General features: G+C 42.4%; 1 protein-coding gene across 2 annotated transcripts in view; it reads right to left on the reverse strand.

Annotated features, from left to right (window-relative positions):
• LOC129855260 (breast cancer anti-estrogen resistance protein 3-like) overlaps positions 1-26,664 on the reverse strand; it is a 101,942-nt gene extending 75,278 nt beyond the window's left edge. The window contains exons 1-3 of one of the 2 annotated variants that reach the window (XM_055922718.1): positions 26,058-26,664; positions 13,843-13,991; positions 3,571-3,685 (exon numbers count right to left, since the gene is read on the reverse strand). In XM_055922718.1, coding sequence (XP_055778693.1) covers positions 3,571-3,685; positions 13,843-13,932 — 205 coding nt within the window. In that variant the 5' untranslated portion in view covers positions 13,933-13,991; positions 26,058-26,664. Of the gene's footprint in view, positions 1-3,547; positions 3,686-13,842; positions 13,992-26,057 lie in introns of those variants that run through there. The other variant, XM_055922720.1, reaches the window with a different exon arrangement.
• Positions 26,665-26,866: the final 202 nt, after the last annotated feature.

Consider the following 26,866-nt stretch of genomic DNA (forward strand, 5'->3'; position numbering starts at 1 on the left):
ATTCTCTGGCCTGTCATCTATGTCGATGCTGAGTGGTGACTTAAATGCTCAGTAAGGAATCTTATAGGAGCATCAGGACCAAAAAACGGGATGCATTATGTTTTTTTCCCAAGAAAAGCAATGTTATGTATGTTTAGAAGTCTGTAGAATACTAAAGGAAGAAATTAATTATAACAAATATTATGAAAACCTATTTTAAAAGTCTCCCTAATCGAAAATAGGCATTGTTTACGACTCTAAATCGAAGGCTTTTGAATCTTAGCCTGATACTAACAACATATATTTGGCTTGGAAACGGTGGGTTATGAGAGGGCATTTCACAAAAGTCATAAAGCATGAAATGACAATGTGCTTGAATGTTTAAAATCATGATCATTTGATTAAATATTCTCTGGTACTTTTGTGTACTTTTTTAGCCAGTAGTTCTGAAAGTAGCACTCATGAGTCAAAAGTGGTCCCTGAAAATGGTGTACTACGTCACATATGTACACCATGTCATTGCTCTCTCTTTCGCTCTGCTGTGGGTTTATCAAGTACATCTTGCTTGCTGTCACTCATATGGCGAGGGGCTGAAGCTCATTGGTTGAACTCAAATTGGTAAGGGGCTGGCCCATGTGGGGGACAATTTAGGAGAAATGGCGCAGCACAGCTTCCAGAAAAACAGTCACTTTCAAACTAGGAATTTTGTGGCTGATTGGGGTAAAACAGTAATTCTGCTCATAGATTATGCATGTATGAACTACACATTGTCACAACCAGCAAACCGCCAAAGTTCCAGAGCTTGTATTTCAATTCATCATATGAAAAAAACACCCAGCATGACTGAAACATTGAATCTACTTCTGTGGAACACAGTACTGCATGGGAAATATGTTCCGAAGAAATGCAATACTTCTCAATAGTGACAATTCCATTCTAATCGTTTTGAGGCAACTTATCCATCTGCTTTACATTACTGAATCACAATGTCGAATGTGTCATATTTGTCTCATAAAGCTCAGACTCCTCAAAGAGAAAAGATAACAGTCAGAATAACAGAAGGCTAATCTATTTTAGTCTGGCTAACACCTAACAAAGTCTGTCACGATCGTTTGTTGAATAAATGGACCAAGGCGCAGCGTGCGTAGAGTTCCACATGATTTAATCAATGAAACTCACCAAAAAAACAATAAACCAACGTGAAGTTCTAGCAGTGCTCACAGGCAACTACACAGAAATAAGATCCCACACACAACAGGTGGAAAAAAGACTGCCCTAAATATGATCCCCAATCAGAGACAACGATAGACAGCTGCCTCTGATTGGGAACCATACCAGGCCAACATAGAAATACAAAACACTAGAGTACCCACCCTAGTCACACCCTGACCTAACCAAAATAGAGAATAAAAAGACTCTCTAAGGTCAGGGCGTGACAAAGTCCTCCTGACTTCAGAGTCTGAAAAGGCTATTTTGATGTTGTCGGGCACGATGCGGCGATAATGAAGGGGATGTGCTTTTTTACTGATTGGTTCTCCTTGTGTCTTTCTCACTGAAACACCCACATGGACAGCCACACACAGCCCGTGAGCACCGTCCCCTTCCAATACAACTGTTGGATTTTCAAATCCAAACAGCGTGAGGTACTAATACTTAAAAAAAAAAGAAAACATTTAAGCTCAGCACATTCAGGAGCACATTTCTGCAACAGTCTCCTGTCCAGACCAGTGTGTCACAGCTCTCCCTCGCTGTGAGTCACGTGAGTCAAGTCAGCCATCCTCTGTCTATTTAGCACTATCCCTGAATCCACACACCATTGACTAACACTCCCTGCAAGTTTGCTTTTCTGATCGTTTGTAAGAGATGCATTTAAACTTGTGGTGTGGATGGATGGTGCAACATGAGAATGGATGACCCTTTTACCACAAACCCTCTCAGGTGCTACAACAGGATTTACCAGCAGCCCAAAGCCACTTATTGCAGACCCATAAAAACAAGAAGTGTCTTTTATTAGGAATGGAATATTGACAAAACGGCCTTACTAGAATATTCTAAACCAAATGTCATTCTCTTGGCAGTAGCCATAGCAACAGTAGGGAGTTGGCGTATAATGCATGAGTCCTCATCCCCACTTCTCTAGAGTTAATTATACACAGCAGGACACCTGCCTCAGGGCAGTCACCACTGCTCCAACTCTTACAGCTGCCTGGGTAGACCCTGTGTGTGTGTGTGTGTGTGTGTGTGTGTGTGTGTGTGTGTGTGTGTGTGTGTGTGTGTGTGTGTGTGTGTGTGTGTGTGTGTGTGTGTGTGTGTGTGTGTGTGTGTGTGTGTGTCACAGGAGGGGAGGATGGCTCATAATAATAATAATAGCTGGAATGAAGTAAATGGAATGGGATCAAACACAGGGAAACCATGTGTTTGATGTGTTTGATACCATTCAATTTATTCTGTTCCAGCCATTACTATGATCCCGTCCTCCCAATTATGGTGCTACCGGCCACCTGAGGTGTTTGTGTGTTCCACTGTGGTTGTAGGAGTATAATGCTGTGATATGTGTGTGGTGCTGTATATACATCCCACTCACCCAAGGCGGAAGCATGCCTTTTGCGTGACACAATACCTGTGTTTACAGTAAATGAGACTGTTTTGATTTCTTTCTCTGTTCCCAGGAGCATGATGCCTGTCTGTCTTATCTCAGTAATCCCTACGTGTTGCCATCAGCCTCATGGTGCTTTCATGACTTACAGCTGAACACCTCATTAGCTTCTCTTGTCTTTATAGGTGGCGTCAAGGGATAAGAATAGGAGAAGAAAAGAAAAAACATGAAAACTGTTGATTATCCTCATCAAGTCACTGATGAGTCAAGTCACTGGTGACTTTATTCACTCAGATGGCCAGGAAAAAGTCTATAGCCTTTAACTAGGGCACATCGTTTTCCCTGGTGACTATAAGAAAAGTGTCAGCTACTATTCAGCACGACACCGTTTCTCTGGAGGGGCCTCTCCTCTGACCCCTGGACCAGAAAGGTGGGGCCGTGGGGTGGCAGTGGCTGGTGGGAGAGTGCCGGGGGTCTTGTTCCTCACTAGGCCTATCCTCTCTATTCTCTCTATACTTCCAAACACATTATGGGGCCTGCGCTTCCCAACACAAACAGACGACCGGACAGGGGGAGACAGCGGAAGGGAGGGCTGGGAACCAGACAAACAGGGCCTGAGCCAGTCTGTGAAAACAGCCATGAGAAGGCCTGCTCCTGTTTGGTCAGCCGTGTGAGTGTTGGAAGAGAAAGACACTTCTCTTGTTAAAGCACGGCCACTTTCCCTACTTTCCCATCCAAAGAAGTGTAAGTGCATCGGCAGTGCGTGTTACAGTATGTGGCATATGCACGGCATTTAGCAAACAACAGCTCAAAATGTATGCTGTAATATTGTGGCTTTCAAAAGGAATAACTGGGAATATTTCAGTGGGAATTACTTTTCAGGATTTGAGTCACAACAACAGTGACTCATAATGTGAACAGACCAACAAAGTATATTTTTCATGAACAGGTTTGGTATAGGAAGATAACTACCAGTGAGATGTTGAGCCACTGACCTCTCCTCCTCTCGCTCTCCTGCAGTATCTGGATGCTCGTGAGGAGGTGGATGCGGTGGAGGTGGTTACGGACCCCCAGCTCCAGCAGATCCAGCTCATTCAGGTGCAACAGGTCCTGTAGAGATGGATGGGTGAAGGGTTAGGCAATATGAAGAAGGAAAGAAAGCCTGCAAATTACAAGCCCGCGAAGTATACCAAACTGTACCACAATGCAGACAGCATTTCAACTACAACAGCCTTCTTCGGGGGCTAGACAGTACCGTTTTTAGCCAGGCAGACACCAAGGACACCTTTCCCCTCCCTCCAAACTGAGTGTGTCCTCTCCTTCCCCTAATCTAGTTAGGCCAGCACCACACACTGCCTGTCATTACTGGGCTGCCACTCTGCTGCCAACGGTGCCCTTTCTTACACTTCAAACCAGGGGCTTGCTTTGGTTTCAAAACCATACATTCTTGGTGGTGTCTTCACAAACACCACTTTGTTTCTCTCAGGGTTCCAGCGTGCATTGTTCCACAGCAAGACAAAACAGACAAGTTAAATGATAGGTTTGGTTAGAAGATATTTTCTGCTGTTTGGAACATGCCTTTCAGCTTGTGTTAACAATACTGAAATATCCAAACAGAGGAAATTATTCTGCGGTCATGTACTTAATGAGATCAGGGTTAGCTTACAAATAATTACAAATCATTGATAACGTATATTATTGATGCAAGTGAAGTGACAAGTTCGCTTTAGTCACATGATAATAACATCATTCATAACGACACCGTGCAAAGTTCAAATTCTCAGCTAGTCTGTTTGCTTTGCCTTTATCATCCCTGGTGCAATGGAGCAGTGATCTGGACCAGATTGTTTTCATTAAGGCATCAGAGAGTTAGTTTTCCACCACAGTGCATTAGAGTCTTTGTCCCTATTATCTGTGCTCTATCCCGGTGGAATCTCAGCCAGGATCTTTGTGATCACCAGGCATTCTTCTGCATTGTCCTGCCTCTGGTATGTCAGGGGGGGGGGGGGGGAGAGAGCGAGCGGGAGCCCAGGCACAGCCAGCTTCCCAGGGCAGCTGGGCAGGTGTGTGTCTGTCTGGGTGCCTTATGCTGGTATGGGTCCATTATCCCCCGATGGCTCTTAGGTGTACAGTGCTTACCCAAAGAGGCCCCTAGTAGTTCCACACCCTCTTGCCCACTTCCTGACATCAATAGACAAAAACAGCCCTTGGTCTGTCTTGAAGACTCTCCTATGCATTATCCGACCGTGCCATATGTAGTCACATAAGTACCTTTAGAACTGACAGGCATTTCAATAAATTCCTCATTCAGATGTTTGAATAGTTGTCTTTGTCTGCGGGTTGCATTGCGGAATTGTGGTTTGGTCTGGGTCGTTGTTTTCTTGTCTGGTTACTTGAGACGACGATGGGCAGAGAGAGGAGCACTGGCAGGTCTGACTGACTGGCAGTTAAAGCAACGTTGACGCTCACCAGCGTTAAAATGTGGTGAGGTGTAGCAGAACGCGTCCCCAGGGGGTGAGGAGCAAGTGCTGATATCTCCCCATTACTCTCATTACAGGGCGGGTTATCAGACTGCACAGCCAGAAAGGCAGAAACGCAGAGAGGAAGGCAGCCATGCAGTCATGCGTCTCCCCTCATCTCTCTCACCTGTCTGAGCAGCAGTGGAGCAGAGAGACGTCACACACAATCTCCTGGCTGATTGATGCTCTCCAATGGTTGATAGAAAGGCATAAATAAAGCACGTTTGTGTTATAATTGTATCATATTCAACCATTAAAATAGAAGGTCCATTCTAAAAAATGTTTTAGAAATTGTATCCATCCCTCTCTTTTCTCCCTTAATTCCACCACTAATGGAGCTGTAATGGAGATTCCATTAGCTCTCTCCATTATCTCTGTTTCACATTACTGAGGCATTGTGGGCCTTCATTAGTACAAGCAAGACATGGTTGGAATAACTAACAACTATTGATGTGAGCATATAACAAAGTCAGCTACGCTCATTTATGTTGAGATCTAAAGAGTTCACTCTGAAGTCTCTCTATTCTGTAACGGTGGGATAGAAGGTTTACAGGCTGGTGGTATAAAGATACCCTCACTAATAGCCTCTCTGATCTTGTCCTGCAGCCTGATTAACATGGGGAACACTGTCTATCCATGACCACAGCATGTGACCCTACCAAGGTCATTTGCGTTGCTTATTATAAAATGCTTTTAGAGGACAACTGGGAAGCTTTATGAAGCCAGTTTAAATCCTCATATAAAGGATGGTATGTGTTATAATGTGGGGACAGGTGGAACTCTTAGGCCTCTTACTGCTGTTCTGTTAGGCATGGACTTTAATACGGATTCCCAAAAATATTTACTGTATTTAATCCTTCATCATAGGAATTGTTCAAAACATGTTTTGAACAAGCTGAGTATATCTACTGTAAGCTGGTAATTCATCATATACTGTAGGTTAATCATCTAATAACATATTGCCAAAACAGAAGTGAAACAAAGGGATGGGGTAACGGTAACCACAGGCAACATATCATCCTCAGACGACAAAAACAAGCAGTGTGAGTCATTGTTAACTACAAGCTGAAGCAATATGGAGGCCTTGGCAAGTAGCTCCTTCACTTGACATGAGTCAGAGTGCTAGGACATCCCATTGATATGGTCCCTTAAGAGACGCTTGTCACGTTCCTGACCGGTTTTCTGTTATTTTGTATGTGTTTGACGGTCAGGGCGTGAGTTTGGGTGGGTAGTCTATGTTATGTGTTTCTATGTTTGTTTAAGGGTGACCTGATATGGCTCTCAATTAGAGGCAGGTGGTTTTCATTTCCTCTGATTGAGAGTCATATTAAGGTAGGTGATTTCACCTGGTTTGTTGTGGGTGGTTGTTTCCTGTCTCTGTGATTGTCTGCACCAGATAGGTCTGTGTCGGTTTTTGCACATTTGTTATTTTGTATTGTTGTTTGTAGTGTTTTACTTGTTCTTTATTAAACATGTTTAACACTAGCCGCGCTGCACTTTGGTCCTCTCCTTCACCCCTGGAAGAAAACCGTTACAACGCTTGACAAGCTCATTCTGATTTTATCTCCATTTCATATGTTTTACTCATTTAGCAGATACTCTTATCCAGAGTGACATACAGGAGCAATTAGGGCACAGCGGCAGATTTTTTTACCTAGTCAGCTCGGGGATCAAACCAGAAACCTTTCGGGTAACTGGCCCAACGCTCTTAACTGATAGGCTACCTGCCGCACTTTTCACTGGGATCAAGAATGAGATGGAACTTTCCCCCTTTAATGAGATCTGATCCAAGCCTATGTCCGTTAACCCTTCACCATAGTCACATCACCGCAGAGGAAATAACTTACAGTTGTAGCAGGACAGGATCAGCAGTGGTGTAAAGTAAATAAGTACAAATACTTTAATGTTTTTGGGGGTATCTGTACTTTACTATTTATATTTTGGACAACTTTTACTTCACTACATACCTAAAGAAAATTATTTACTTTTTACGCCATACATTTTCCCTGACACCCAAAAGTACTTGTTACATTTGGAATGCTTAGCAGGAAAGGAAAATGGTACAATTCACACACTTATCAAGAGAACCTCCCTGGTCATCCCTACTGCCTCTGATCTGGCGGACTCACTAAACACACATGGTTTGTTTGTAAATGATGTCTGACTGTTGGAGTGTGCCCCTGGCTGTCTGTAAATATGAAAAAAAAACAAGATGATGCCGTCTGGCTTGCTTTAATGTAAAGAATTTGAAATTACTTATACTTTTACTTTGAGTTTTGATAAGTATATTTTAGCAATTACATTTACTTTTGATACTTAAGTATATTTAGAACCAAAGACTTTTAGACTTTTACTCAAGTAGTATTGTACTGGGTGACTTTCACTTTTACTTGAGTCATTTTCTATTAAGGTATCTTTACTTTTACTCAAGTATGAGAAATTGGGTACTTTTTCCATGTCACGTTGTTCGTAATAATGAATGTCGGACCAAGGTGCAGCGTAATTTGAGTTCCACATAATTTTAATGAATAAAGTGAAACTTAAGCAAAGACAAAACAAATAAAGAATAAATTAACCGTGATGACAATGTAGTGCTTACAGGCAACTAAACATAAACAATATCCCATAACCCACAGGTGGAAAAAATGCTACTTAAGTATGACCCCCAATTAGAGACAATGATAACCAGCTGCCTCTAATTGGGAATCATACAAATCACCAACATAGAAAATAAACCTAGAACCCCACATAGAAAATTTAAACTACAACAATCCCCCAGTCACGCCCTGACCTACTCTACCATAGAAAATAAAAGCTTTCTATGGTCAGGACGTGACATTCCACCACTGTGGATCAATCTTGGGGAGAGAGGGTTAGCTCTGGGTTAAGTTTGGTCACTATAAAACCCTTTCGCCTCTGTGACAGCCAGCAGACAGTTGGGTCCAAAAACGAACAGTTAAGTGGGTGTCATAAATCCCCAGTAATAAGGGTCTCTGAGATGACTGCAGTGCTGCTGCTGTCTCCTGGGGATGAGGGAGGGGAAGCCCTGGAGAGGTGCTGGGTGCATTGGGCGGAGGGGGAGACAGAGGAAGGGAGAGTGAGAGGGAGGTGGAGAGAGACACAGGGAATGAGATAGGAGGTATGGATAAGATACATGAGGGAAGGAGACGAGAGGAAAGAGAAAGGGGGAGGAGACCAGGGGAAGTGTTCAGGGAGAGTGAGAGGAAGACAAGGGAAGGAAGACAGAGGTTGAGAGAGATAGGGGAGTGAGAAGACATGGGGGAGCCAGTGGGAGGGAGACAGTGGGTGGGTGGGCGGTTAGGAGAGGCAGAGGGAGAGGGAATGTCCACAGCAGCCTGGTTTGGAGGTCAGAGGGGGGACAGCTACTGTTTACAGGCTCCAAACAGGTCCATCACCACGACAGCCCAGGGCTCACATACCATCAAACACTCCTGCCTCGCAAACACACATTCCTCACATGTTCACCTGGGCCTCGGCAGCCACAGCTTTAAACGTATACGAAGAATTGTGTTTTAGGCCTGCAGTTTAGGAATCCAGGGTAAGAGGTCGTTTTTTTCTCAGAGAAGTGATGGATTTCCCAGGGCAGTGATATTGCTATCTGTTTTTGTATTCCCTGGATTGACTTGTGGAAAAATGTAAGGATTGCTGACTGCATTCTCTGAGGAGATCGAATCTATAAATCAAAAATGATCTACAGTATGGCATTGGAAAAAAAGTTAATGAATCACATTTCTATTAAATAGACTTCTGTTGACTTTCGTTTTATTTTATAAATATAAACGCAACATGCAACAATTTATAAGATTTTACTGAATTACAATTCATATAAGGAAATCAGTCAATTGAAATAAATAAATTAGGCCCTAATCTATGGATTTCACAGGCTGTTGATCAGGCTGTTGATTGTGGCCTGTGGAATGTCCCACTCCCCTTAAATCGCAGTACGACGTTGCTGGATATTTGTATTTGTATTTATTAGGGATCCCCATTAGCTGCTGCCATAGGAACAGCTACTCTTCCTGGGGTCCAAACACATTAAAGCACTTACATTACAAATAAAACAAAAAACAAAACAGTACATATAACATTATTACACCACTGCATATCTACAATACACAATGTACAATACAAATGTAAAATACCACCATACAGCAATATTACAATGTATGTGTATGCGTGTGTCTGTACCTTGTGTGTCTCTTCACAGTCCCCGCAGTTCCATAAGGTGTATTTTTACCTGTTTTTTTCAAATCTGATTCTACTGCTTGCATCAGTTACCTGATGTTGAATAGAGCTCTATACTGTACTGTGCGCCTCCCATAATCTGTTCTGGGCATTGTGAAGAGACTTCTGGTGGCATGTCTTGTATGGATGGGTGTACAAGCTGTGTGCTAGTAGTTTAAACAGACAGCTTGGTACATTCAGCTTGTCAACACTTCTTACAAAAACAAGTGGTGATGAAGTGAATCTCTCTTCCACTTTGAGCCATGAGAGATTGACATGCATATCATTAATGTTAGCTCTCCGTGTACTTTTAAGTGCCAGCCGTGCTGCCCTGTTCTAAGCCAACCGTAATTTGGTCAGATATACTTGGATGTGTAGTATCAGCGTTTGTTGCTGGCATCAAATCAACTCAAAGTTTATTTGTCACGTGCACCGAATACAACAGGTGTAGACCTTACAGTGAAATGCTTACTTACAGGCTCTAATCAATAGTGCAAAAAAGGTATTATGTGAACAATAGGTAAGTAAAGAAATAAAACAACAGTAAAAAGACAGGCTATATACAGTAGTGAGGCTATAAAAGTAGCGAGGCTACATACAGACACCAGTTAGTCAGGCTGATTGAGGTAGTATGTACATGTAGATATGGTTAAAGTGACTATGCGTATATGATGAACAGAGAGTAGCAGTAGCGTTAAAGAGGGGTTGGCGGGTGGCGGGACACAATGCAGATAGCCCGGCATGTCATGCTTAAGTTGCTAATCTTGCCAATGAAAATGTCATTAAATTAGTTGGCAGTATCAGTGGGTTTTGTGATGAATGAGCCATCTGACTCAATGAATGATGGAGCCGATGATTTCTCAATTTGCAGTACGTTTGCCAATCGGTCGGGCTGCCAGACTTATTTGCTATTCCTTTTGCCTCATCCCTCTCAACCATACATTTTTTAAATTCCTCATCAATCCAAGGGGATTTAACAGTTTTTACAGTAATTTTCAAATCAAATTGTATTGGTCACGTACACATATTTAGCAGATGTTATTGCGGGTGTAGTGAAATGCTTGTGTTCCTAGCTCCAACAGTGCAGTATTATCTAAAAATGATTCACAACAATACACACAAATGTAAAAGTAATGGGTGCATGCTTATTAGTAACTGGAATAAGACATTTCATAAATGTGTCCAGTGCAGTGTCTGGTTGCTCCTCATTACACACCACAGACCAGCAAATATTCTTTACATCATCAACATAAAAATCACTACAAAACTTTATGTATGACCTCTTATACACTATATTATGCCCAGCCTTTGGAACTTTGGTTTTCCTAGATATGACTATGATTGTGATCACTACATCCTATGGATTTGGATAGTGCTTTAAAACACATTTCTGCAGCATTAGTAAAGATGTGATCAATACATGTTTATAATTTCATTGCTGTGCTATTTGTAACTACCCTAGTAGGTTGACTGATAACCTGAACCAGGTTGCAGGCACCGGTTACAGTTTGATGTTTTTTCTTGAGTGGGCAGCTTGATGAAAGCCAGTCAATATTTAAATCTTCCAGAAAAAATAGTTCTCTGTTGACATCACATACATTATCAAGCATTTCACACATTTTATCCAGATACTGACTGTTAGCACTTGGTGATCTATAGCAGCTTCCCACAAGAATGGGCTTTAGGTGAGGCAGATGAACCTGTAGCCATATTACTTTAACAGTATTTAACATGAGATCGTCTCTAAGCTTTACAGGAATGTGGTTCTGAATATAGACCGCAACACCGTCCCCGTTGGCATTTCTGTCTTTTTGGTAGATGTTATAACCATGTATTTCTACCACTGTATCATCAAAGGTATTATTTAAGTGAGTTTCAGAGATAGTCAGAATATGAATGTCATCTGTTACTAGAAAGTTATTTACTTCATGGACCTTGTTTCTTAGGCTACATATGTTAATATGGGCTATTTTTAGCACTTTTCTGGGTTGCTTGATTGCTTTTAATGTTTTACTGGGAAGCTTATCAGAAGTAGACTTGTTAATGTTATTTATATTGGAGCTGCACACAGTGGACTTCCTACTAGGGCACACCTCCTCAGTGCTAACAGTGTAGCTCTGGTTCATAGGCACATGATTACTGCATACAATAGCTGTAGGATCAACAGAGGTATTCAGAGCAGTTAGGGGGACATTAATTAAGTTACTTACATTGGGTCTGCAAAAGCCACTGGGATAATGTACATTAGATGCAGCATTATGACGACTCATTGTCACAATGTTAGGTATTAACTGAGCTGGTCTTGGCTCATTGATGTCATTGTCTCAATGCAGCCTTGAAATGCGAGGAGACAAGATGATTTGGATGGACTATAGAGTATCTTTCGTTTCCAGAAGGTGTCAAAGTTATCTATAAAAGTGATTCCAACAGAGCTACAGTAATCTTTTAGCCAGATGTGTAATTCCAGTGGCTGCTGAATCTTTCACACCCGCAGCCCAAAAATGGTACCAGACCTGAAATGTTTGTCCGCTTTTTGGAATCTTTCAATGCTAGAATCAGTTCTTTACAATCAATGTTCAGAAGTCCATTTCCGAGCTAGCCCTCCTGATGTCGTTTGACCCCAAATGGACTATGACAGCGTCAGCTCCCGGCATCTGTCGTAGAACAGTCGGAAGCAACCTTGTAATGTCCTGTACTTGTGCTCCTGGGTAGCACAGGGTTTTTGCACTGGGAACCGATATGTTTCTCACCATAGAGCTGCCGATGATGACAGCTGGTGAAACATTCGGGGAGGCCTGGCCGTTCTTTCACCTCAAGTGGTTTAGATGACCCCTCGAGGACCGAAGGGCGTTGGGGCCCAATGGAACCGAGCCGGCTGTAGTATCCATCGTGGATTGGCCGATCTCTCAGGCAGCCTCAAGGTCTGATGAGGGTGGGAGCCACCGGAGAGGGAGACAGAACAGAGGACGAAGGTGCAGGTAACTCCGGATTCGATGCCAGAACCTCTGGATCCGTGTCCGTTAACATCTCCATGGAAAGTGAAATATCTCCATGGTTGGTTGGTTTGGCCAAGAACAGGAACATCCCCAAAGTCATCCAGGAGCATCCTACTGGCTCCGTTCTCCAGGGAAGGGGGAGACCCCTTCGGGGAGGGATCCCTGCAGAGTGGCGGCCAGTCGGCTGTGGAGAGCCTACCCGGCGGCCACACTTCCACCAGATCAGAGCGGCGTCCGGCTACTGGGGTAGAAGAAAGAGAAAAAGTAGGCGGGCGTGGATTTCCCAGTAGCATGTGTAGGTTCACTACTTGTTTGCTAAGTAGTCCACTGCAAGCTAACAGTTGCTACATTGAAAGTCCAGGCGGTCCACATTGTCCCGAAATAAAGCAAAGTAAACACAGCTCCTGCACCGTTGAAAACGTTCAATAGCGACCTCCATTTAAGACTGCCAAGCCAGCTAGGCTACAGGCTAGCTAGGCTAGCTGGGCTTTCGTGTCTCTCTACTTGACTAGCTATTGGCGGGAATTGGAACACACTGTCGTACAAGTCAATCAAGAACATCACAAACATGGTCAACGGGTGACATGTCTGGTGAGGATGCAGGTCATTTTCAGCTTCCAGGAATTGTGTACAGATCCTTGCGACATGGGGCTGTGCATTATCATGCTGAAACATTAGGTGATGGCGACGGATGAATGGCAGGACAATGGGCCTCAGAATCTCGTCACTGTATCTCTGTGCATTCAAATTGCCATCAATAAAATGCAATTGTGTTCATTGTCCATAGCGTATGCCTGCCCATAACGTAACCCCACCACCACCATGGGGCACTCTGTTCACAACGTTGACATCAGCAAACCGCTCGCACACACTACATCATACACGTGGTCTGCGGTTGTGAGGCCAGTTGGACGTACTGCCAAACTCTCTAAAACGACGTTGGAGGCGGCTTATGGTAAACAACTCTGGTGGACATTCCTACAGTCAGCATGCCAATTACACACTCCATCCAAACTTGACACATCAGTGGCATTGTGTTGTGTGACAAAAATGCTCATTTTGGAGTGGACTTTTATTGTCCCCAGCACAAGGTGCACCTGTGTTAATCAGATGTTTGATATGCCAAACCTGTTAGGTGGATGGATTGTGATGGCAAAGGAGAAATGCTCACTAACAGGGATGTAAACAAAATTTGAGAGAAATAATATTTTCTGGCATATTGAAAATGTCTGAGAACTTTTGTTTCAGCTCATGAAACACTTTGCATGTTGCGTTTATACTTTTGTTCAGTATACTTTAAATGCTTTTGGTAAGCTAAGTAGGTCATTTGAATCCCACTGCTGTGCTTCAGCAGTATGTTCCACTGACCTGCTTAGGCAGCGGAGTCTTCGTATGTGTCCTTTACTGTGCATGCTTTTATGTGTGTGTCTGTGTTTGTGTGTGTATGTGTGTGCGTGCTTGAGTGTGCAGTGTCTACATAGTGAATCAGGATGAAATCTGCTTTTACCTCCACCCCATCATAGTCGTCGTCAAACAGAGTGCAGTACTGCGGCAGACCCAGCTGACTGAGCCACTTGGAGATGGCTAGGTGCTTCATGCTGCCAGCCTACAGCCAGGCCAGCCTCTCCCTCCCCTGGGGCCTGGAGCCTCTGTCACCTGAGGAGAGGACCAGGAACAGCATCACCATTATTACCCACTCAGGATGGCTGCTACATCTGTTTGTCGTGAAGAACAAAGAGGCAAACCAGTCATCAAAACCACATTAAAGGAACCAAAGCAGATGATGTCATCCGCTTTCATTTTTACTTGGCATAATAGGGAATATACAGTGCAGCACTATTAGGCCGACTCACAGCCTGAATACCCTGCCATGAACAAATAATTTAGCTGTCAGTTCACACACTTTTCTCATTTGAGAAAAAAGCTTTCCTCAATGTTCAGAATGTTCAGAATGGTTAGAAATGTTTGAAAACACAGAAATAAGGGTTTAATAAGATACTTATCAAACATTAACTAAAACATTGTCATCAGTTTCAACATTTTCTTTCTGTAATACAGGGATTACGTGTTAAACAATATAACATTAATAACTTGGCAAAGAACTTCTTCAATCACGAGAGATGGCCATTGGAGAGAGGCCATTATAGTTATTACTTGGGCTTGCCAGCCAGGTAAAGGCCAGTCTGGTCACCTCTCAGGCAGAGAAGTGCTTTGTCAAGTGTTCTCTATGCCAGCTGAAGTGTCCTCTTCCCACCGCTCAGCTCAGCCAGACACACTCCATCACAACCAGGTTCACTCTGACTGACCAGCTGCGTCACAGCAACACAAAATGAGAGGTGGCGTGTATATCAAGTTGGACAACAGACAACTTTAGCTTAAAGCGCTGCCAGTCTTTACTGTATATTAATCATATTGTAGCTGTATCATTGCTTGATGAGAATTCTTGCTGTTACAGGAGGCATCATATTTAAATATTCCTTTGCTCTCTCCACTCCATCCAATGGAAACTTGTGCCAAACCCCTGCAGAGTGCAGCCCTCTCCAGACTATAATAGGGCCTCTCTCTACATACTCAAACAATGCTCTATAAAGTGGAGATGGAGGCTCATAGAATGGGTCATAAACCCTGAAGGGGACAATGAGGTGGTAAAGTTGTAGTTAGTTAATCCAACTTGCAGTGTGTTCCCCAGCTGAGCCCACTGACTGGGATGGTGCTCCTGGGGTGAAGCAATCAGCAGAGTAAAACAGGGGCAGATTCATCCCCCATTCATCGCAATCATGTATGTCAATATCAGACAGAACACACAGCGAGACGCATTGCCTCTTCACACCCCTGGGATGGAATAGCTGAGTAGGCTCTTCCCTGGAATTGTTGACATCGGGGAAGCATCCAATGGTGTCACACTCTCTCATTACCATCATTATGGTCATGCTGTTTTACACAAACACACAGAAATGGAGTTGACTTGTAATACACAAACATGTCTGTTGGTACAATGAACCATGCCAAGCCATTAGGAAATGCCTGTTCAACATGTCATTTGTTTAACAATTCCATAAACTACTGTTTGCAGTTGCATAACGTATGGAAAACAGAATTTTTGAATCAGTGCTAAACAGAGGACTAAAATGAAAACAAAGTTTGGTCAAGAATAAATAAATTGATGGCCAGTAATATAATTAGTAATGATGTTGCTTATTCATCTACTATGGCAAAGTTACACCCTACCACTGACACCTATCGACACTCAACCATAACAAATGAGGAACCACCATATGATTGACTCAGGTATTAGCGCTGTTGCCCTAGACATGACATCCACATCAGAATGATCCAATTCCCTTAAGAGCCACTGAGTGGTTGGTGCAGTAGGTTTCATCAGGTCCTCTCTGCCTCCTCAATCACGCTAAGTGATTTTAACATTTACATGTACATTTTTATAATTTAGCAGACGCTCTTATCCAAAGGGATTTACAGTAGTGAGTGCATACATTTTCAATGTTTTCGATGTTGCGTACGTACATATGTGAAGTCATGTGTCCTGAGGGTTCCCACCTGACTGGCTTGCTGAGGATTCACTTTCTCAGCTCATACAGGAGTAATAAAAGCCTAGTTCACAAATGTTGTGATTTTTTGTTTTTGTTTCTATATACAGTACCAGTCAAAAGTTTGGACACACCTACTCATTCAAGGGTTTTTCTTTATTTTTACTATGTTCTATATTGTAGAATAATAGCGAAGACATCAGAACTATGAAATAACACACAGTAACCAAAACAGTGTTAAACAAATCAAGGACTATGATGGTGTGGAGGTAAAAGCAGGAAGCCACCCTTTGCCTTGATGACAGCTTTGCACACTCAAGGCACACTCTTGGCATTCTCTCAACCAGCCCATCACTGAAAACTACATATCTTCTTCTCCGTTTTTCGACGGACTCTTGCTGAACTGAAGACAAAGTTTGAAAAATGTCAGCGTACGAGGTGTCTGTCTAGCAACGGAGACTTCAAACGCAAGGGGGCATTGCGTTTTCAATCTCGGACATCTCCGTTGAAATGCAAGACAACTGGTGCAATGTAACGGAGTACTAATGGGGTAAAGTGAACGAGGCTTAAGATCGACTTTTGGTTGGTCATAAATATCCCCACCAGCGCATACTGAAATGGGCACTTTGGAGCATGTTTTTAAGGACACGCCTCAGATATTGCCACTGCTCCTGTAACGGATGTGAAATGGCTAGCTAGTTAGCGGGTACGCGCTAGTAGCGTTTCAATCAGTTACGTCACTTGCTCTGAAACCTAGATGTAGTGTTGCCCCTTGCTCTGCAAGGGCCGCGGTTTTTGTGGAGCGATGGGTAACGACGCTTCGTGGGTGACTGTTGTCGATGTGTGCAGAGGGTCCCTGGTTCGCGCCCGTGTCGGGGCGAGGGGACGTACTAAAGTTATACTGTTACATTGATGCTGTTGACCCGGATCACTGGTTGCTGCAGAAAAGGAGGAGGTTGAAAGGGGGGTGAGTGTAACGGATGTGAAATGGCTAGCTAGTTAGCGGGTACGCGCTAATAGCGTTTCAATCAGTTACGTCACTTGCTCTGAAACCTAGATGTAGTGTTGCCCCTTGCTCTGCAAGGGCCGCGGCTTTTGTGGAGCGATAGGTAACGACGCTTCGTGGGTGACTGTTGTTGATGTGTGCAGAGGGTCCCTGGTTCGCGCCCGAGGTCGGGGCGAGGGGACGTACTAAAGTTATACTGTTACACTCCCACCTCATTGCAAGCAAGCTCATATAAAACAGGTAAATTACCAATCTTGGGGCTGGGGTTTGAAAATAAAAGAGTGCCAGCTATAACATGTTGAAATTGCAAATGAGCGTGCGTTTGACAATTGATCTGGCTTAACGCCAGCCGAAAACATAGCCCTAGGTCTGCACCAGTCAGTTTGCAGATGTAACCGGTGTGAAATGGCTAGCTAGTTAGCGGGATGCGCGCTAATAGCGTTTCAATCGGTGACGTCACTCGCTCTGAGACCTTAAAGTAATTGTTTCCTTTGCTCTGCAAGGGCTGCAAGGGTCGCGGCTTTTGTGGAGCGATGGGTAACGGTGCTTCGAGGGTGACTGTTGTCGATGTGTGCAGAGGGTCCCTGGTTCGAGCCCAGGTAGGGACGAGGAGAGGCAAGGAAGCTAAACTGTTACACAGATATCGGTTGTGCCTAAGTCATGAAACTACTTGTCACATGAATGCAGTCTTTCTGGCAAAAGTTGCAATTAAAGATAATGACTTCCAACTGGTTTTAAGTATTTAGGAAACAAAATCATCAGTTGCTGAGAGTTGGCACATAAGCATTCACTATACTGTAGAATGTGGCAGGTTACATTATGTATGTGACTTTAAAGCTGACTGCAAGAATCCTGTGTGGGAATACACTTTTATCCTGTATTAGAATATATTTCTCTAGAGGTTCCTTTGAACCACCAATGATGATTAGCATGCCTCTCTCAATGAGAGACAAAGAACAGCTGTAGAACACACACAAGCCATTTCTCTGATGTGGATTTTTTTTATTTAACTAGGCAAGTCAATTAAGAACAAATTCTTATTTACAATGACGGCATACCACGGCCAAACCCGGACGATGCTGGGCCAATTGCATGGGACTATGGGACTCCCCATCATGACCGGATGTGATACAGACTGGATTCAAACCAGGGACTGTAGTGTCACCTCTTGCACTGAGATGCAGTGCCTTAGACCACTGCACCACTCGGGAGCCCTATAGAGAATAAATATTGGAATTCCTATCAATGCTGATTGAATGCCTTATCTGATCCCAACTCTGTCAACACGTTGCCTAAGACAATGTTTGTATCTGTGGTCAAATCAAATCCAATTTTATTTGTCACATGCTTCTTGAACAACAGGTGTAATCTAACAGCAAAATGCTTACTTATGATCCCTTCCCAACAATGCAGAGAGAAAAACAATAACACGAGGAATAAATACACTATGAGTAATGACTAGGCAAGAGGATAGATAATAAGCAGTAGCAGTGTTCAGCACCCTGAACAGCGTCAATGCAGACTGTCCGGGTAGCTATTTGGTTAACTATTTAGCAGTCTTATAGCTTGGGGATAGAAGCTGTTCAGGGTGCTGTTGGTTCCAGACTTGGTGCATCGTAGCGCTTGCCGTGTAGTAGCAAAGAGAACAGTCTATGACTTGTGTGGCTGGAGTCTTTGATAATTTTTAGGACCTTGTTCTGATACCGCCTGGTATAGAGTTCTGTATGGCAGGGAGCTCGGCACCAGTGATGTACGGTGGTGGACCGCACACTCTGATCTAACACACTCAATGTTGTCATGGTAATCACCATCCACATGTGCACACACACACACACGCAAGCAGGATGTTTACGTTAATCAACAGTGCTCTGGTGCTGTTTCTCTGCATTGTACCATTCATAGCGGCCTCGCGGGCTTCCACTAGTACATTAGTGTAGACATCTGGCCCTGAGGAATCTGGAGCTATGACCACTGAACAGAACAGACCCATTATTTCAGAACAGATTCATTATTTTCATATTTTCTTATTTTCTCCAGATCTCTCCAGATTCTCTCCAGATTCATATTCTCTCCAGATCAGCAGAAAATCCAATCTTAACCTGTTATACTATACTTATTTAGTCTGTATAGAGTTATGGTTGGATATAAGAAATTATGTTCATTTCCAATGATACTGTCAAGACATGCTGTTCTTGTCCTTATTATCAAAACTGAGTTTATCCAAAATATTTGTAGTATTTTACTGGAGGGATATGTGTGTTTGTCTGTGTGTGATTTGGCCCCAGCTCTGAGAAGACTCATAGTAGAATTGTCTGCTTCATTTCTGCTGAGAACAATAGGTGTCCAGAGTCAGGCTTGTAGCCTCTATGGTAAGGTGTTCCAGCACATCCCCACACAGACAGATTTGGGAGGGATATTTAGGCCAGCTCTGAATAGAACCATCTGGAGGGACATGAATGGCCTGCACTAAGGCACTAGGACTGGGGCCTCAGTGTATGTTTAGGTCTAGGGAAGGAGTTCAGGAAATGAGGGCCATATAAAATCCAACCGACTGGTGTTTCCACCCAACAACAGATGATGTAGAACAGGGGCCGGCAACAGGCTTGCATGGTAATAATACCAAACAATGAGGAGCTATCAAATAGTGGCCACTTGCCCAGCTACAGTATATAGCAGTATATGACACAATACACTGCATCATCAGGTGTGAGTCATTGAAGACATGAAGAGAGAGAATCGAGGGACACTGAAAAAGCATGTTGTCAGAACGGGTATAGTTTTTAAAGTGCTAGGAGAATGTGAACTCAATAATCCTCCAAACTCCACAGTAGCCTGTCTTAACGTTTGCCTATTAGCATAGTCACGGGAAGTATGGGTGCTGCAGCAAAAAATAATATTAAAAAACATACATATAGATATACAGTACCAGTCAAAAGTTTGGACACACCTACTCATTTAAGGGTTTTTCTTTATTTTTACTATTTCTACATTGTAGAATAACAGTTAAGACATCAAAACTATGAAATAACACATATGGAATCATGTAGTAAGCAAAAAAGTGCTAAACAAATCAAAATATATTTTCTATTTGAGATTCTTCAAAGTAGTCACAATTTGCCTTTGATGACAGTTAATTTGTGGAATTTCTTTCCTTCTTAATGCGTTTGAGCCAATCAGTTGTGTTGTGATAAGGTAGGGGTGGTATAAAGAAACCACTACTAAAGGACACCAATAAAGAACACCAATAAGAAGAAGGGACTTGCTTGGGCCAAGAAACACGAGCAATGGACATTAGACCAGTAGAAATCTGTCCTTTGGTCTTGTCACGTTCCTGACCTGTTTTCTGTTGTTTTGTATGTGTTTAGTTGGTCAGGGCGTGAGTTGGGGTGGGTATTCTATGTTGTGTGTCTAGTTCGTCTGTTTCTGTGTTCAGCCTAATATGGTTCTCAATCAGAGACAGCTGTCAATCATTGTCCCTGATTGAGAATCATATATAGGTGGCTTGTTTTGTGTTGGGGATTGTGGGTGGTTGTTTCCTGTCTCTGTGTTTGTGGTCTGCACCAGATAGGACTGTCTCGGCTTTCACGTTTGTTATTTTGTTATTTGTTAATGTTCATTGTTTATTGTTTAATTAAACATGATGAACACTAACTGCGCTGCATTTTGGTCCTCTCCTTCATCCCAGGAAGAAAGCCGTTACAGGTCTGATGAGTCCAAATGTGAGATTTTTGGTTCCAACCACCATGTCTTTGTGAGATGCAGAGTAGGTAAACAGATTATCTCCACATGTGTGGTTCCAACTGTGAAACATGGAGGAGGTGTGATGATGTGGGGGTGCTTTTCTGCTGACACTATCAGTGATTTATTTAAAATTCAAGGCACACTTAACCAGCATGGCTACCACAGCATTCTGCAGTGATACGCCTTCTCATCTGGTTTACGCTAAGTGGGACTTTCATTTGTTTTTCAACAGGGCAATGACCCAACACACCTCCAGGCTGTGTAAGGGATATTTGACCAAGAAGGAGAGTGATGGAGTGCTGCATCAGATGACCTGGCCTCCACAATCACCTGACCTCAACACAATTGAGATGGTTTGGGATGAGTTGGACTGCAGAGTGAAGGAAAAACAGCCAACAAGTGCTCAGCTTATGTAGGAACTCAAGACTGTTGGAAAAGCATTCCAGGTGAAGCTGGTTGAGGGAATGCCAAGAGTGTGCAAAAGCTGTCATCAAGGGGTGGGCTACTTTGAAAAAATTAGACAAATCTAATTTGTTTAACACTTTTTGGGGTTAAATGTAGAATCTTTGAATAGACAGTATTGACCAAGAGCCACATGTCAAGCCTTTAGTCAGGGACTGTACCAGCCAGGTCAGCTGTTATCTCCAACAGTAACCTGATATCAATCAAGGCTGGAGAGATGGAGGGACTTGATTTAGATATTGGCAGTCATTTAGCATGACCCATTCAGTACTGACACTGAACCTGTCTGAGAGATGTCATCCATGTGCAGTGCACTGCAGAAGATTTACTATCAGCATTATGCAGTGGTTGAGAGTTCTGGTCCAAGTCTCCTGAAATCAGTGCACTTGATCTGGAGTTCTGGACATGAAGTACCCAGAACTGGCCATTACCCGTAATCTGCCAGTTTATAGCTCTATGGTAGAGGCTTGTGTAATAGAGGAACATTTCACAAGGAAGCAGAGCCAAGCGGAGGTGGGTTTTCTCCCTGGAGTGAGTGCCATGCTGAATCCCTGTGTGCCTGCCATGCCTGAGCCGTGACATTAAGGCCAAGACAGCTCACCACATTCTCTGACTTGACTCATCGTCTCTGACATGCTGTTAGATAGCGCTGGTATGTCAGGTTTGTAGTGTACTGTAAACACTATTGGAAAACTCTTAGTCCTGACTGAAGGGGAGGGTTTTCACCCGTCAGTACATATGACTGTCCTGATGAGTTAGGCCTGGAACACTCCCAGTACACTGGCTTTGGATTCCTAACCCCAACCCTTTACATGGTCCCATGTATCACACAGTTAACCATTCAAACACAAATATGATGCACATTTTCCAGTATAGCATCAATGCTAGTACACAAACCCAGACTGTACACCGGAGTAATCTGGGTCAAGTTGTGCTGTGAAAGTCCAAACACTCACATGTTATTTTCCTTTTCAGTTTGGTAACGGGTCCGTCCTCAACTCCACAAAGGAAAACTCTGCAACTCTATGTCAATACTGAGGCTGAAGGCCATAGAGGTTCTAAGGGATTACCAAAGGTCAAAGATAATGATAAAAACAGAGCCATATAGCCCTGTTTCCCATGTCCTATTTTACTGTGGGTCCATGAAATCCCTTTATGAGCTGCCAATATCAGCTAAAGTCAACAAAAAGGGCTCCATGTCAAGAACCTGGCTATTCAGAAAGATTTACTTTTGTCCATATATCATTTTCTTAAAGACTTCTGGGTTTCAAATTTCTAAATTGTTGGGTATCCTCATGAGATTTGTAAGTTTCTAACAAGAACAGTACATCTATAGACGAGTTGGCTGACAACGTCATGAAAATGATGCACCCACATCGAAGGGGCCCGGAAGCCGTGCGTTGTTATGATTCTGAACGTGCAGATAGCTAGCAACAATGACAAGAAGCTGCCATGTGGGAAAACTTAGGTGGCTCGTTTCAGCTAGTTTTATCTTGTTCTTGATACCATCCCACTGGGCACAGACATTAATTCAACGTCTATTCCACGTTGGTTCTGTGTAATTTAGTTGAAATGATGTGGAAACAACATAGATTCAACCTGTGTGCGCCCAGTGGGGTGTCTTGTTTGGAGGTGTTTTGACTGATGTCAATGCTAATATGGCAAAAGAACATGTACTAGCTAGATAACCAATAACTGTAACAATGTATTTGAGAGACAACAAGTGCTCATTGTGCAAATGTATTAATTTGTTCAATAAACATGGAGACAAAATATAGTTTACATGTTGTCAACAATCTAAGCCAACCTCGACTATTTTGCCACATAGTTGCGCATGCGTCAGTTTTGTTGCTAAACAACCAACCCTCCATTAGAAAGCTGGACTCAGTCCCTGACAGATTGACAGTCTCAGACAGCAGAGGGTAGAAAAATGCTGAATGCACTTGGCAGCAATGGAGAAGCATTAGAGAATTCACAATGTGACCCTAACTTTGGTCAGTGGTGTAAAGTACTTGTGTAAAAATACTTTAAAGTCCTACTTAAGTAGATTTTCTGGTTATCTGTACTTTACTTTTCTATTTATATTTTGGACAACTTTCACTTTAAATTCACTACATTCCTAAAGACAATAATGTACTTTTTACTCCATACATTTTCCCTGACACCCAAAAGTACTAGTTACATTTTGAATACTTAGCAGGACAGGAATATTGTCAAATTCACACACTTATCAAGAGAACATCATCCCTCCTGCCTCTGATCTTGTGGACTCACAAAACACAAATGCTTGGTTTGTAAATGATGTCTGAGTGTTGGAGTGTGCCCCTGGCTATCCGTCAAATTAAAAAATAATCCTTTTGAATTGGTGCCGTCTGATTTGCTTAATATAAGGAATTTTAAATGATTTATACTTTTACTTTTGATACTTAAGTACATTTTAGCAATTACATTTACTTATGAATGCTTTAAGACTTTTACTTAAGTAGTATTTTACTGGGTGACTTTCACTTTTACTCGAGTCATTTTCTATTAAGATATCTTTACTTTTACTCAAGTATGATAATTGGGTACTTTTTCCACCACTGCATTTGGTATGACTTCCTCTGCTGGTGCAAGGTCTACAATTGTTTTATTGAATTAAGTTAGAGTAAAATTAGAATGATGTCCACTAAACATGGCCGGGGTAGGCCGTCATTGTAAATAAGAATTTGTTCTTAACTGACTTGCCTAGTTAAATAAAGGTTAAATAAAAATAAAAACATAGCAATGTTTGTGTTAACACTGGCAGTAGTTGTGGGTGAATGACAAGCCAAAGTCACTAGTACAGTCGTCTGAAATAAAGTGAAAGGACCAATAAGACACAATTCAGTTTAGCTTTTTATGTAATGTGTTGTTTTTAAAGTCAAATGCCATATTTCTTGATTCGTCTTCTCCCTGAGCATGCCTCAAATGATTCAGTTCAGAAGTTCCGAGGGAACATGTTCCTCAACAGTTATCATTACACATCTCTTGACTACTGCATAACTTCAAATCCTCACCACGTTGGGGGGAAAGAACTGAGATAGTTCAGTTGACAGCATCCTGTGGAGCTGTGAGTGTGAAAGCTGTGGCAGCAGAGTGGAAGAGCAAAATCTCTTCAGTCGCCTGCCCGCCAGCCTCCCCATCGTGCTAAGGCATGATGCAGTGTGCCACATGTAAAGCCCTCAACATTCTGCAGCGCTGTGGTGTGGTTAGCTCCTAAACACTGCCAGAAGGGGCTCGGTCTCTGTCTCCTGAAATTACATCCATGACGGTAATAACCCATTCCTCAGTCCCCCTGGCATCCACGTGCCTTCCAGTGAGAAATATCAAATGTCTTTAATTTGGAGAGATTTGCACTTTTGGCTCTCATGTCTAGACTGATACAAGGTCTCTGTACCAAACATATGAATATAAGGATGACAGGAGACCCTGGGATCAGAGGTGGCTTATTGGTACTGTGGCAGAGATCTTTCTATGTTAACTCTGCATAACTGGGCTTATGAAGAAGACATGGTACTAATGTCAATGCAGCAGGTGATTTTCACTCTCTCCACAGTGATGCCCCCTAGGGAGAAGAATAAAAACAGCCAAGCATAAAAACACCATATGTATTATCCATGGCAAATTGAAATTCTCTTGTAAGGTCTCCCTAATGTTTTCAATTTTTTCTTAAGGCATCTTGATAAACAGATGTAGGGGAGAGTGGGGTAAGTTGAGCCATGTTTTACATTCAGCATCAGTCCATCAAGGGAAATATAGTATTCGTTCTAACAAAGATGATATCTACATATATTTCAGGATGTTGTGTATCCCTGGAAAATAATATGAATTCATGTAAACATTAAAGTTTTAAAAACTTTGCTTGTCGAAAAAAATAACTTAGCCCCGATATGGAGTAAATTGAGCCCTAAATGAAGCTGCCTCAAAATGTCTGTAGTGGTAAATATTACCACTTCCCTCAACACAATCACAATCGCTTTTTTGTCTTTTAATCATTTTAAATATATTTTAAAACATGCTTAACACCTGACAAACACTTTGTACTTTTTAAAAACAATTTTAACATATGCAAGGTAACAACAGGGCCTGGCCTAACGCCTGGGAAGAAAACACTTCAGTTTGCTCAAATTGCCGTTGGCTCAACCATTGTCTCCATTTACCCCATGGCCATTGGCTCAACTTACCCCAATGCAAACATCTTGACTATATTAGCCCACACAGCTACAAGGATACATTTTCATGCTATATTTAGGACCTCATATTGAAGCTTATAGAGACCCCAACTGATGTATAGAACAATCTTAAAATAATCTACTTTGGTTTAAATACAAGCATCAGGAAACCTCTTTACACAATAAATGTGTTTTTTGGACATAACTTGCTGACAACTTTTTCCATGTGGTTTCTTCCTTCGGAGACTCCATGAAATGATGACCTACTAAATATTTGGTCAAATTACTAATTTTGTGTATGGTTTCCTAGAAACAAGGGTGGCTCAACTTGCCCCTCTGGCTCTCCTTACCCCACTCTCCCCTATGACCATACATTATGTCAAGGATTACAGTTTGTTTATATCATAAGGGTTACAGAAAATCCTTATAAAATGGTGATGTGTTCCGCCCTATCATTTACATAATTTGTCTAACATTCTTGTGGGATGCAAGTGAGCACACATCACCCTGCAATAAATCACAGGAGTCAGGACTTTACATGTGTAGCTTCTAACCTCATGCCATGCTACAACATGAGCAGGTGCATGTGGAATGAATATTTCCCCACATAACACATTTTGAATGAATATTTTATAAAAGTACATTGCAAGTACATTGCAGCATAAAAAATGCTAAAATAAAATAAACAAATGTCCCGCATTCTATTTCATTTGATTAACACACGTTCATCATGCACACTTGAAGGACAGCCTTATAAATAAAACACACAACGTACCTTGAAACACTCGAGAAATTTAAGGCAATCCAAAACACAAGAGCAGTCCGAAAAGAGTAGTTGAAGAGTAGAGTTGAATTTGTTTAGGAGAAAAGTGTTGCTTTCTTTACCAGGTGGATAACCATATCGTCCTTTGGGAGACAGAAAACCTGTGGAGAGCACATACTTCAAAGATGCACGCCAGTGGAGAAAAGGTCAGGTTTGATGCTACCGAGATAACAACAGCAAATGCCAACTCCAATCTACACTGACTAAGCTTCAGGTTGCAACTGCATCCCGCTTGATCTCACTTTCGCTGTCGCGCCGCGCTGGGAGCTCTTCAGGCGCTGTGCTGTCGATTGCTCTTCATCCACATTCCTTTCATACGGCCGCTGACCTGCCAGTGTTCTACCTCTCTGAATCAGTTTAGGCTATGTGTTTACAATTGCCACCTTTTACAGATGACAAAATAACATCAATGACATGCCATCATCACATCTAACCGCCCCTCTCAGTGAAACTAAATCCATTGTCACTTGCCAGAAATTATGCAGAAGCTACACACTAGAAAGTGGGAAAATGCTGTTGTTAATCTAACGTGCTTTTACTGATTGGAAAAATGTTAAACTACACTTTGGTTCATTCAACATATTCTATTAAATTTGCCTGAAATCAAATAACAAGATCAATGTGATTTTTAAAATTGAAATGAAGCTTCTAAACTGCTTTCAACACTCTGTGCGCATGCGCATTGAATAGCGGTGTGGTGATGTAGATTCGGCAGACTATAATAATATTTGGGGGTTTATTGGGTGCGTGGCTATCCGTTT

This window comes from Salvelinus fontinalis, chromosome 5, assembly GCF_029448725.1.
Source record: "Salvelinus fontinalis isolate EN_2023a chromosome 5, ASM2944872v1, whole genome shotgun sequence".
Classification (NCBI taxonomy): Eukaryota; Metazoa; Chordata; class Actinopteri; order Salmoniformes; family Salmonidae; genus Salvelinus; species Salvelinus fontinalis.